The sequence below is a fragment of the Alligator mississippiensis genome, chromosome 12 (assembly GCF_030867095.1).
Source record: "Alligator mississippiensis isolate rAllMis1 chromosome 12, rAllMis1, whole genome shotgun sequence".
NCBI classification, from domain to species: domain Eukaryota; kingdom Metazoa; phylum Chordata; order Crocodylia; family Alligatoridae; genus Alligator; species Alligator mississippiensis.
This window is the reverse complement of record NC_081835.1, coordinates 14,410,814-14,423,523: the sequence shown is the minus strand read 5'-3', so window position 1 is coordinate 14,423,523 and position 12,710 is coordinate 14,410,814. Positions and strand designations below refer to the sequence as shown.

The following is a 12,710-nucleotide window of genomic DNA, read 5'->3' as shown; positions in this document are numbered from 1 at the left end:
TCTGGGTCAGGAAGAGCCAAAGCTGCATCAGGAGCCAGGAGGATCAGAAAGAGCAGCAAACATAAGGCTTGCTGGAATAGGCTGTGTCAGGGTATGCCTGCAGCCTCAGCCTGAAGATGTGCTTAAAAGGGTGAGCGGCGCTTGCAGTATCCGATCTGCTTGCTTGCCTCCCCAGAAAACTAGGGCACCCTCATTAGTGAGGGGTTAGAGGCAGGTGTGGTGGCTCAAGTGCTTGACCCAGTGGGAGCTGATTAATCTGAGACCCTGACAATATTTAAGTAAAGTACTTAAGTCCATACCTGTTACCCGTATGTTATATCTTCAGCTAATTTAAATTATACAGTTCAGAAATATTTTGGTGAAATGTATTGTTATGGTCTGAAAATGTGTGCTTAAAAAAAGAATCTTTTTTGTGGAAAAGATTTGATTATTTCTAACAGATTTCAAGGTCTTTCAAATCTAGAATAGATATTCTGTCCCAAAGCAGATGCCCCCACTTCAGAATGACTTGGTTGTTGGGATGTGGAGACTTAAGTTCATGTCCACTTGCCTCCTCCATTGAATACGAAGACCTAAACTATTGCACTATAGAGTCAATCTCTTGCTTTTTAGACTAAATGAAGTTATTTTTACAAAGTAGAACATCTTCAGTAAGAACGACTGAGAGACACTGTTCTTAAAGTAGCCAGTAGCTTGGTAGTTACAGTTCTTTTTAAAAGGACTAAGATTGAGTTTTGAGTTGTATTGAAGCCTGGTTTGGAGCCATGCCTAAACCTGGCTCTGCCGGGTAAGTACCCAGATCACCAAACCAGGGATATCAAGTATATGGCCCACAGTGCCTCTCCTTCTAGTAGGCCTTGAAATTTGGGGGCAAGGGATATTTGAATGTTTCAAGTTAAGGAAATACTTAAGAAACTTGCTGTATTAGATGGCCAGTGCGATATGTATTTTACTGAATTGTCACTTCTTGTGAAAGTGGTCATATGTTTTGCTTTTGAAAGATCTGAGACATTGCCGGGAATGTTATGGTACAATCTGATTCAAGTGCTTTCTGATTATGAGAAATTAAGTACATCAGGGTCATGGACTGAAGTTTACTACAGTTACATTCCGTGAATCCCAGGCTTTGATGTAGCCTCATTTAATGAAAGTCATGGAAGTAGGAGAAGAAGAAAAAAGCAACCATGTGCTGCTGATTAGAGACTGGTTTTAATAGCAAGAAAAAGCATTTCAAGGATTAAATAAAGGGCTGTAGCGTAGTCCTTTGTTAGTTCCACATGATCCAGCCTGTCACTCTTACTTTGGGTGCCTATATAATCATTGCCAAGAAAATTGATACTATGCAGAAAACAAGCTATTGCAATTCTGGAAACTGGTTTGTAGCCTGCAGACTTCAAATCAGTTAATTTAAGTGGTTTTGAAGAATAGCTGCTATATAGTTCAGCATTTTTTGGTGTTCTTAGTAACATACAATGAATGTTTATAAATGATGAGTAGAGGTATTAACTCATTTTCCCGTCAAATCCAGCTGAAAGGTTATATATTCATATCTATTGTTTCGGGTTGGTATTTTTTATAAAGAGGAATCCAGAAGAGATTCATTTTTATAAAGAGAATTGATAAGAACTGTTTTCCACCATGTTTTCATGAGCTGATGCCTGTGAAGCAGATGAGATAAGAGGAAAATAGCAGGCTTTTTGGGGGGTTTTTTAGCATCACAACGAATATAGGAGTATGTGCGCTCATGAATGGTACTTACCATCTTTATCCCAAATATTCAAGTTTGAGTTGCCTTTTCTTAAAGTTGTTCTCAATTCATTCTCTTCTCTGCTTTTTCTAGCACCAGTTTTCCAGATGTTAAAGTTAACAAAGGAAAATCACGTCGCCCCAAAACTCCAGAAAGCAGTCAAGTACTTCCCAGGAGTAAGCGGAGGAAGACTTAGTAGTATGGTCATGTGACTTATAAGCCTGGGCAGACAGGTGGATCTGTCAGTTTCTGTGCAGATTCTTTTCCAGCATATTTGAATTTAAGAGCTTAAATTGCACACTTACATTTTTAAAACTGTGCACCTGAATTACTTTGCTTTACTTCTCTCACTAAATGCTTGTTTACAATACTAAAAGCTATTCAGCTTTAAGAATGGATGCATAATATTGGTATCTTACTGTATCAACTATTCTCCCTGTATTTTTTACCATAACATCATTTATTGTTTTCTGTTACTTTTTTCTTCAGTGCCAGATTCTGATAGCCCTTTTCCAGTTGAATTTCAGCTCTCACCCTAAATTGCATTAATACATTTACTACTTGTTAGAGAGTGAGATGTTACTCAGAGGTCTGGACTTGCAATCACATCTGAGGTGTGTGTTGCTCCAGGAGCAGAGAATGGGCGAAACTGTGCCTCAGTCACAACTGGGTCTCTGTTACCACCTCTTCCTCAGATTGCAGAAGGGGTGTGCTGTTGTCCTGGTCTTCCAATGTGCTGGCTCAGCCTGGCACATTATGACAAGCACAAGCGAGGATCTGTCCACTGGTGCATCAGCTAGCAACAGCAATCAGATAATGGCTCCGTGTCTCTCTGTGACCCATGATGCATGGCAGCCAGTAAAGGGCTACGTAAGGTAGCTTGTAGTTGAGAGCAGCATGATTAAAGGAATCAGAATCTGGTCCCTACCCATGGGCACACCCATGCATAACTAAATAAATGAATAAATAAATAATAGCAGCCTGCATTTTGAATGTATACTTTTCTTAAGAACAAATTCAGCATGCCACCCAGAGTTGGATAACCTATATACATTCAGTAACTCTTTTCTTTTTTTCTATTTTCAGCACTTGATTTAAGATTTACACAGCTGTTGGGCTCTATTTGCCGTTGATATAATAAAAAACGTTTTGCCTTTTTGAAGTCATGGCAGGTAGGCTTTAGCTGGTTTATTTGGCTGGTTTGGAGGAATTTGATTTCACAGGTGAAATAAATATTTCAAACCATTTCAGTCTTCAAGGACTGGGCTGCTGGGGAGATATATTTGTACAGCTATTCTTACTCCGTACATCCTTCTTTCAGTTTAATCATTATGTTTAAATAGGACATTTCAGGTTTATCTGGTTTTAATTGTTTTAGCTTTAAAATCAATATAAATATATATAAGCCTGTAATGTTAGTAGTTTTCCCTAATTTAAAGCAATACAAGACTTTAAACAAAAGGGAGCACTTCCTTTAACTAGAATGCAAGCTCTTTGTGTATTGAAATAGGATCATATTTACTCTATTTAAAACAACAAAAATGCAACACTGGTCATAGCCTTTTTTCATGACAAATAAAATCACAAACCATGGTGAAATTGAGAGGTCTGTGATTGTATTTTTTTCCAGTTTAAACTACAGTGCTAGGGACTAATCTTGTAATTGGTTGTCAGAGAGACGTTGCCTACCAAGCATATTTCCATTCAGCTTGGTATTCCTAGCATAATGAGCCGATCTGCAACTCATGTAAACTGTCATAGCTCCAGTGAAGTCAGTAACATGCATACATAGGAAAAATAGGAGATTGGATGTAAGTTTTAATTAAAGCAAAACCTTTGGGAGAAGATAGGTTCTAACTTCAGTTAATAGCTCATTGTGTTATGGTTCACAGCAATGAAGAACAGCAAGATTTAAATCCTGTACAATTATCTGAAGAAGACTAGAGAGAAAGTGTGTGTGTGTGTGTGTGTAACAGTCAATATTTCTTGACTTCAGTACAGCTAGATCAGTATATACCAATTAATGATCACCCCCACTGGTTCAGAACCAGGCTTTTGTTTTTATTATCTTGTTTTTAGAGTGGATTGGAGTTAGTAGGATTTTTTTCTTTTTAAAGAGTCCAAATTTACTCGCTGTCAGGCAGGGACAACTGATAGCAAATGAAATATAATTTATACTAGGCAGTGTATAAAACAGGATCTGAAGTCCAAAGACAGGTATGAAAATATCTGTAATAAAATTTTAAGAGTAACATTTCTGGGCCTTTTGTACATGGCTCAGTTTCTCTGTTATCCATTGTACTTACATGAGGCCCTGAATCTGATGAAATGTTGAAGGGTATTATAGACTCAGTTAAGTTGCAAACATCTTTGACTTGTTACCATTGGCTCAAGAGGCTATAGTTTAACATGAGAAGATTGCCAGCTTGCTTTTAAAGTCATGAATATGCAATTTTAAACATAACAGAACGTAAATGAAAAAATAGTTTATAAAAATAGTGCGTCTTGGCAGGGTTGGATTTCTTTAATTTCTACCTTGCGGTGCATTCTCCTAATGTTCTGGATAATTCTGTTACACTGGACGATATCTGAAGAGATTGCAGATGGTTTTGGAAGCAACTTATCCTGAAACAGTGATTTGTGTAAAAATACCAAATTTTGTCAAAAATGAATACACAGCAAAAAACGGGACCTGCTAGGAAAATTATGTAAGTGACTGCAGTTTGTTTTCCAGTTGATTTTTGTTTCTTCAGCATCAAACTGGTCCTGTGGCTTTTACCCACATAATGTATATTGTTAATCCTGAGTGATCTCATTACAAATGATACAGTAAGATGTAGATGTATTGTAAATAATTATAAGGAAAACCTGTTAGGCTTTTTAAATATATTTTTTCCAATGTGTCTTTTTCACTGTCCAATTTATTTGTGTGAAATAACCTGTTAATATCTCTTCCTAATAAAAACTATGGAAATGCTGCTGTGGTGTGAGCTTTATCTGTTTGCAACTGCTCTAATATTGATGACTTTTACTAATTTGATCAAGATTAAATGCATGCTGGAGAAACAAGTGGTAAGAATAGATGGAAAGTTGCTAGGGCCATGAGAGGTACTTTTAAAGAAACCTATTTTAAAAAATGGAAATCTTATAAAGATCCACAGTCTTGGCAGCAAAGGTCTGATCTTTAATGGTGAAATCCTTGTCCCATTGAGATCAATGACAAAGCTGCTTTTGAGTCAAGATTTTACCCTGAGACTCAGATTCTTGCACAGAAGCAATTACCTAGGTTACCTAGAGGTGCTCAGCTCAGTCATGAAGTGGCTGGACAGTTATATTTCCAATCTGGGTTAGGAACAATGCACCATGGATCTGTACAGGAGATTAGATTAGATCACCTTTCAGGTTCCTTCCAGGTCTTTCTTGAAATTTGAAATGTATACTATAACTGAAGAAACAAAAGCACCTAAAGATATAATTACATTGCCTATGTTTGCCAGATTATATGTGTAGTGAGTAACCGTCCAATAGCATCATATAACACCTATAGTTTATGCTGCCTCCACTGCTACAGGTAGATACAGCATTCCTGCACCTATACTCTGTCTTTCAGGAAGATTCAGCAGCAGAGTTTTGTGGGACGAGTCTACATATTCCCCTGTGTAGAACTTGCCTACCAGTCAATTGAGTTTTAAGGTGGACTTTGTTGGTAGCACAACCTGCATCTTCCTGTGGCATTTCTGCAGAGCTTTCTGGAGAGATTCCTACATTGCGTTACATATTTTTAAAATAACAGGCCAAGGCATCACGGGTTCCAGATTCCACTGGTCCCTGCGTAGTCAGATGGGCGTGGTAAGTATTTCCATCCTTTCCCAGAGAGCAGCAAGATTGAATACATTTCTTGAAATGCATCTGTCTTGTGTTTTGCCTGCCATATGTAGGTCTCGATTCATATTTCATTTTCCATCACCTTAACTATTCTATTTGCCTGCTTGTATTATTTATAAATAATGCTGAAATTTTGCATTCTTATAGCTAAGGAACACTTGTAGCTTTCCAGCGTGGGTAGCATTAAATTGGTTAAATTAATTCAATTACAAGATGAAATGTGATATCCTATATCAACTGGGACGCAGATTTCTAGGACATGGGAAAGAAGCAGTTCTCAGGAAATATTGCAAAGGTTAACATCCTCTGTTGGGACAAATTTTTTTTGTCTTGACTTTTGCCATTGTAGCCTTAGAGTAGAGATTATGAAAGAAAGACTGGACTTTCAGGTCTCCATGCCGAAACTTGAGCCCAGAAGGATAAAACAATGTGTTTTTGTCTGAAGCCATTCTGTGCAAGGTTCCTTGCTTGCATTTAGAATGGGGAATCTCTCAGTTTCAGTTCCACACTTCATACTAGCAAAGATCAGGATAGCATTATGGATTAAATTTCAATTTTAATCTCTGAAAATGAGAACAAAATACATGTTTCCTCATAGAATAATGGGGAAAAAGGGGCTGGAAGGGATGCAAAAGTCATCTAATTCAACTTTTCCTGTTTATGGCAAGAATACCACTGTTTAAACCAAACTGGAATAAAGATTTTCTAACTTGCACTTAAAGACTTCCAATAACTGAGATTCCACAAATTCTCTAGGTAACCTGTTTCCATATATGGATCCAGGGTGGGGTTCAGTGGTGCAGTTGTGCTCATTCTTTGACTCCTGGTCCACTCCAAGTTTAGAACCAACTGCCTGGTGGTAACAGTGTCATTTCTATTCAGGCATCAGTCAATTGCCTTCATGGCTCATAAGCTACCTGATTCCTTCTAAACATTTCATTCCACAGGTGTTAATGATGCACACTCCTTTTTAATGTTCAATGGTTCCACTAAACAAACGATCCTTTCTTCTGAATTCTGCTCCTGGTAATGTCACTCCTATTTCACAGCCCTGCAGACTGTTCTTAACTCTAGTATAAACGTGCAGTGGAAATAATTTTCAGTGAAGCATTGACTGTGCTGTCAAGATGCTCAAAGTTAGATTTTATGAATCTGAAAAAGAGATGTACTTTTCATTCTCATGATTATAGGACTAATGAATCAACATATTTTTTATTATTTTGCCTAGTTTGTTGTGTTTTTATATATAATATATGGGATAGCAAATTACTGCATGTTCCAATATTTTTTTTGCTTCAATCTTGAACTGAATAATATAGCCCTAGGCCCCTAACTTATTAGTAATATTTCTAGTTTCTTTTTAACTGGAGAAAAGTGTGTGTTGCTACATGTGATGATGCACCACACTATCTGCACCTCCCTTTTCAAAATCCTGAATCTGCCCTGGCCTGTTTCAGAATGTAATTGCCATCAGGGTTTGAATGTTCTTGTTAATGGCCAACCTAAATCTCCCTTGTTGCAGCTTAAGCTCATTAATTCTTGTCCTGTTCCCTGGGAACACCAACAACAGTTGATCACCATCCTCTAACAATTCTCTGAATTTGAAAACGTGTCAAATCTTCCTTCCATGCCAAATCATATAAAACCTTATCCAAACCCTGAAATTGATGGAATGAATTACAGAATTCAATAAGTTTTGATTCAGACATATGAATAAATGTTATAGGAGGTGGTTGTGGCAGAAGGCCACCTCTGTTTTCCCCCAAAAACTCTGCTCTGTGACAATTTGGTTAGGATGGGCCCAGCAGAGGATACACACCTTACCCTATCTCTTTAGGTAACCTGAGCTGGATACATTCCTGGGGCGGGGGGCCCCTGCTCCCTCTGCCTATGTGATTGGTATCACATACCTGGGTGAGGCGCTTGCTCCCTGGGGAGATAGGAACTGCCAGTCTGACCAGCAACTGCTGAAACTTCCTTAGCCTGACGAAGGGTTTTTGAACCCGAAAGCTTGCTTAATAACTATTCTCCAACCATTTGGGTTGGTCTAATAAAAGATATCAAATTCACCCAAGGAACCTTGTCTGCCTATGTCCTTAGACCAACATGGCTAAAACCTATTCCCCTGCAGCAACTAGTGATGCATTTCAAATTGGTTGGCTGACAGCCAACAGGTGCTAGCCTCCATTGGACCAGGTAAATGAGGTCATAAGGGCTATATAAGTTAAGGACTGCCCAGGAGGAGGGGGCAGCAGCCATGAGGAAGACAGAGAGAGAGAGAGAGAGAGAGAGGGAGAGAAGAGCTGGACCATCTGAAACTTGCTCTCTCTCTCTCTCAACTCACGATCAAGGAACTGTCTGCCCCCAGAGGGAATCTCCACCTGCCTCTGGATGATACTTGTGAGTAAGCTACCTGAGATCTAACTAGATATATAGCTTGCAGTAACTCAGATACATGATCAAAGGCTACCCAGCCATGCCAGTTTGCTCTATGGGATTTCTCTGATATTGCTCTACCCTGTACCCTATTCCAACCCTACCCCTTGTAACCAATAAAGTTCTCCTTTGTACCTAGTGTGGGAAACTTATTGGGAGTGGGTCTAGATTATGCCTTGGGGTCCCCTTGGTTCGGCTGACTAAGGGAGACCACTACTTGTGCTTCCAACTGAGGGAAGCACCCCAAGTTCTTGAAGTGAGTCAAGTACCCTTGAGGTCTACTAGGCCTGTGTTTCCTAGGGTGTGCCGAGCCAGAATCAAACCCATCCCTGGGTGGTGGAAGTTTTACCCCCAGGCTAACAGGTGTGCTCCAGGAAGGGGGTCGGCCAGACGTGAGGTGTCCCCAGGGAGGCACTCAGAGCCTGGAAGGTGGTCGGGCACAGTGAGGTGGGTGGCTTAACGCAGGAGCTCCCCATACTGGCCCGCCACAGTGGTCATGCCATTCGTTATTGCTTGAATAAAGGTAAAAGTAAAAGATTGGATGATCAAGATCCAGTCATTGAAGCACCTGAGTACATCCATTAGCCCCAAGGCAGTAATTGTTTCTATGCCACAGGCATGTAGTTAAGATTAATGTAGTTAATGAAGTGCTAATATATAGTAAATTCCCCAAAGCTTGTTTGTTAGCATGGTAACTGGTTCAGTTACAGGTGATAGGATTTAAGCTTACAGTTGAGTTTGGCCTCACCGCACATTCAAGACAGACTGAAGATATGTTAAGAAGTGTTGTTTTGAAGAATTTTATTCTCAGAAAACCTAGACTATTTTTAGTCTGCAATATTTCAAATGAAAACCTTAAAACTAATATTAGTTTATTTATAACTAGTTTCTACTACACTTTACTATCTCTGCCATGATTTTTTTTTTATACAACTATTAGAAAATTCCTGTTTTTTTTCACTGGTATTCTTTGTAACCATTTATTTTAACAGTGCTAAGAAGAATACAGCCAACCACAGAATCCCTGAAGCCCCGTCACCTTCAAACCAATTTGAAAGGTAGGATGTTAGAAAGGTCCTTCATCAAAAACATCTCTCAAAATATAACACAGCTCTCCAATGGCTAAATACTGCAGTACACTTAGAAAATATTGAGTAGTGTTAATCGAGAAAGTCTGTTATAGGAGGTGGTCATGCCATTCATTATTGCTTAAATAAAATAAATACATATGTATAAAATGGACAGATTTTGGGAAAGGCTGTGTCTGTTTTAGGAAAATAGTCACGGTTAAGTGTCATTTTGGTAATATAATTTCATTAGTATATGTTAACATATACTAAATTTAAATTGTAATATAGTCAAAGGTTAGCACTTTGCAAGCATATATAGTACAGCCTCATTATAATGAAGGCCCATGGGACTGGGAGAAAAGTTCATTGAAAGGAAGTGTTGCTGTAACAAGTTTAGTCCATCTATTGCATCACAACACTGGAAAATATAAGTTCCTGCTGTGGAGATTATTAAAAGCTTCTGCTGTGCATGTTGCTTTGGATGATTTGGCACTACTATTTTTTTTAATAGGGATTTGTGGTTCGTATGGAAGCGACTTTGTTCCTTGTGTCATAAAAATGCTGCTTCCGTCCGCATGCTACGTAGGAACATGTTGCCACCCAGATGCTTGTCTCAAGCTGTTTGTATAATTTATTTCTGACCTCTATCATGAGAACTATGATACTAAGAGCAGGCTTTCAGTTGTATACATCTGCAGATGCTGAATGAACCATTTTTGGGGGTCTTTAAAATCCTGCACTTAAAAAAGAAAGACCCTAGCAGAAATATTTGGTGCATGATGATAACTTAGTGGATGAAGATGCTACTTAATGCAGTGATTTCTGATGCAATACTTCATCATCTGTGGTATGTAATAGATTTTCTACATACTCTAAATTGAGCAGAATTGAGAACCCTGCTGTCTTTTAGGAAAAGAAGAGTATAGGTTTGGAGGTGTGGTCTTCTCTTATCTCAAAGTGAAGTTAAATGATATGCTCTTGCATTACTTAATAAAGGCTAACCCTAGGGCTAGCACGATGGCTTAATATTTCAAGGCATTGCTGCTCTTTATGGGGGCAATAGCTAAACTCTTAGATTCCTATCTGAAAGACCAGAAAGCTGTATAATGCTATATTTTGATTGGCAGTTTGACACATTCTCATCTCTCCTGCCAATTCAATTTTAAAGAGTTTTCAGTCTGTGACCCCTATCTCCCTCCTGGCAAACATATTTTATGGAAGTCATAGTTTAGTGAGAGAAAATAAGGTTGAAAATTCTGCCTGATTTGTGCACAACACAATTATGACTAACAAATGCATGCTGTCCTACACTGAATTTGTTGGGAACATCTGTGCATGGGACTGCCGCCCCAAACCACCAGTTTTAGCCTTATTGCTCACAGAAGAAAGTCTGATGATGAGTTTTCATGAAGCTAAGGATTTCTGAATTTTATTTGTGGAACTTTCCAAATACAGCTGAGCATGCTCTCTCCTTTTCTCTTGCCTGCCCTGTACGCTCTGGAAATGTCTTAATTATGCCATGCCATTCTGCACTCTGGGATGTTTAATGACCTAGACATAGAGAAACAGTCTTCTGCATATAACCCTGGCCTGGGATACAAAGGACTTGGATTCATTTCTGCCACAGTATTCCTGTGTGATCACGTGCAGTCCACTTAATAATCTAACCATATCTCTAATTCTCATCTGGAAAACAAGGATAATCTACCTCTTGAGGGTGTTATAGGGACACTCCATTAATGACTGTGTAGTGCTCAGATAACCAACCCAGTGATAATGCCAAGACAGGTATTTTGATGGATGAATGTTTACAACCGTAGCACAATTCTGTCTTATTTTCATTGAAAATGTTCGTTATATCAATCCATTCATGTAGAAGGATTTCCTAGAAAAAAAGTACTCTATTTGAAATCTTGCTGTTAAAATGTTTCCCTGGCAAAACACTCAGATCCACACTTCTTCAGTGCCAAAAGTTTGTCAACTAAAATGTCAGAAGCCAAAGATTTGTCATCAAAAATTTAAAATGCCAGAATTTTATCAGTGAAAATTTTTTAATATTCAAATTTGTAGATTATCATGCATCACTGACAAGGACTTCTAACAATGAATAAAAGATTTTCTACACACTGACATATGGAGAATGTTTAAGTGCAGAATGTAGTCAGAGGTTTTTATAAATCTTAATAAATTAGCAAATAATGGGAAAACAAATGAGACTTCAGTCAAATTTCTTCCCCACGGCTAATTATTAAACCTCTATGGCTGAAATATGGGTGATTCATTTACTGTAAATAATAAAAATCCACTGCTGTATGTATAAATCACTATTCAAAATAATTTTCTCTTCCAAGTGAGTGAACACAAAGTTTATAATGAGATCCTGATTTCAACCATAACTAGGAGAGACGTTCAGTTTCAATAATTTGATACTCCTATCCAAATTTATTTCCAGCCAAGTTAGATTGTGCCTCTCCTTACTGAAGTCAAACTTTTTAGAGGCTGAGTTACTCTCACTTCTTTCCTTGTGTTTTCCTTGTTTGAAAGATAGCATTTCAGTCTTTCTTTACTCAGGCAATACTTTAATAGGAGTTTAGCACTCGCAAGGGCGGAGTGAAAAAGCCAAGTCAAGACCCAGCGTGTTGGTTTACTGACTATGCCTTTATTTCTATCAAAATTTAAATGGAAGTTCTACTTTGAAATGTGATTTTTTTTTTTGAAAGGCATCATAAGGTTCTGTACCTCTCAGCAGTTTTCTGGTACGGTTTGTTTTAAAAAAGCAAAATATGTATGCTTGATTTTTTTAATTTTTTTTTCTAACTGCAAACTCAGCATGGCTTGTGAAATTTAAGTTGGATGCTTTCTGGCTTGGGTAGCACTAACCATGAGAAATGCCCATTTTGAAGTGCTGTAACTTTTTCTCTTTGTGATTCCACACCTATTTCAGTGTCAGGCATGTGGTCAACAGCACTTCCATGAACACAATTGACATGGTAGATAGCAGTTGGGTCTTGATGGCTCATAAAATCCCTGATAATCCTTTGTTTCTAATGCTACAGAAAAATGTAAAAAAAAAAAAAAAAAAAAAAAAAAAAATATATATATATATATATATATATATATATATAAAAATGAGGATTAACTGCAGCTGGCAAACAACTTTTAGGAATAACTGTATAGTTGAACAGATATTGCTACTAGGAAGTGAATATCCTCAACTACCTACAGATTAACACTGAATCAGTGTCTCAGTTAATCAGAGAGATAAGGTGGTGACTATTTTTCATATTTTGATGGTGAAATGTCATTCCTTTTAGTAACTTTTCAAATTTGGTTAAGTCAAAAAGCATCCCTCTGTGTTAGCCTAATGGTATCACTACATCATAAACTTCACATGGAATGGTTTTTCTTTCTACTTACTTGCTACTTTCCTGTGCATATTGAAATGTTGTGTTTTCACTGTGCTGTGATTTTCATTTTTCTGCATCTTATTTTTAAGCAGTGGTGGTATTTGCCGATAAACATGGTTTATAATCCTAAAAGCAGCAAACATGGCTAACCACAAATATGAGGTA

At 38.0% G+C, this 12,710-nt stretch overlaps 1 protein-coding gene across 1 annotated transcript in view; it reads left to right on the top strand.

The window, feature by feature from the left end:
- RAD18 (RAD18 E3 ubiquitin protein ligase) overlaps positions 1-4,725 on the top strand; it is a 121,592-nt gene extending 116,867 nt beyond the window's left edge. Inside the window, exon 13 of the mRNA XM_019499785.2 lies at positions 1,841-4,725. Within this exon, the coding sequence (XP_019355330.1) occupies positions 1,841-1,943 (103 nt within the window). The 3' untranslated portion in view covers positions 1,944-4,725. The remainder of the gene's footprint in view (positions 1-1,840) is intronic.
- The last annotated feature ends 7,985 nt before the right edge of the window (positions 4,726-12,710 follow it).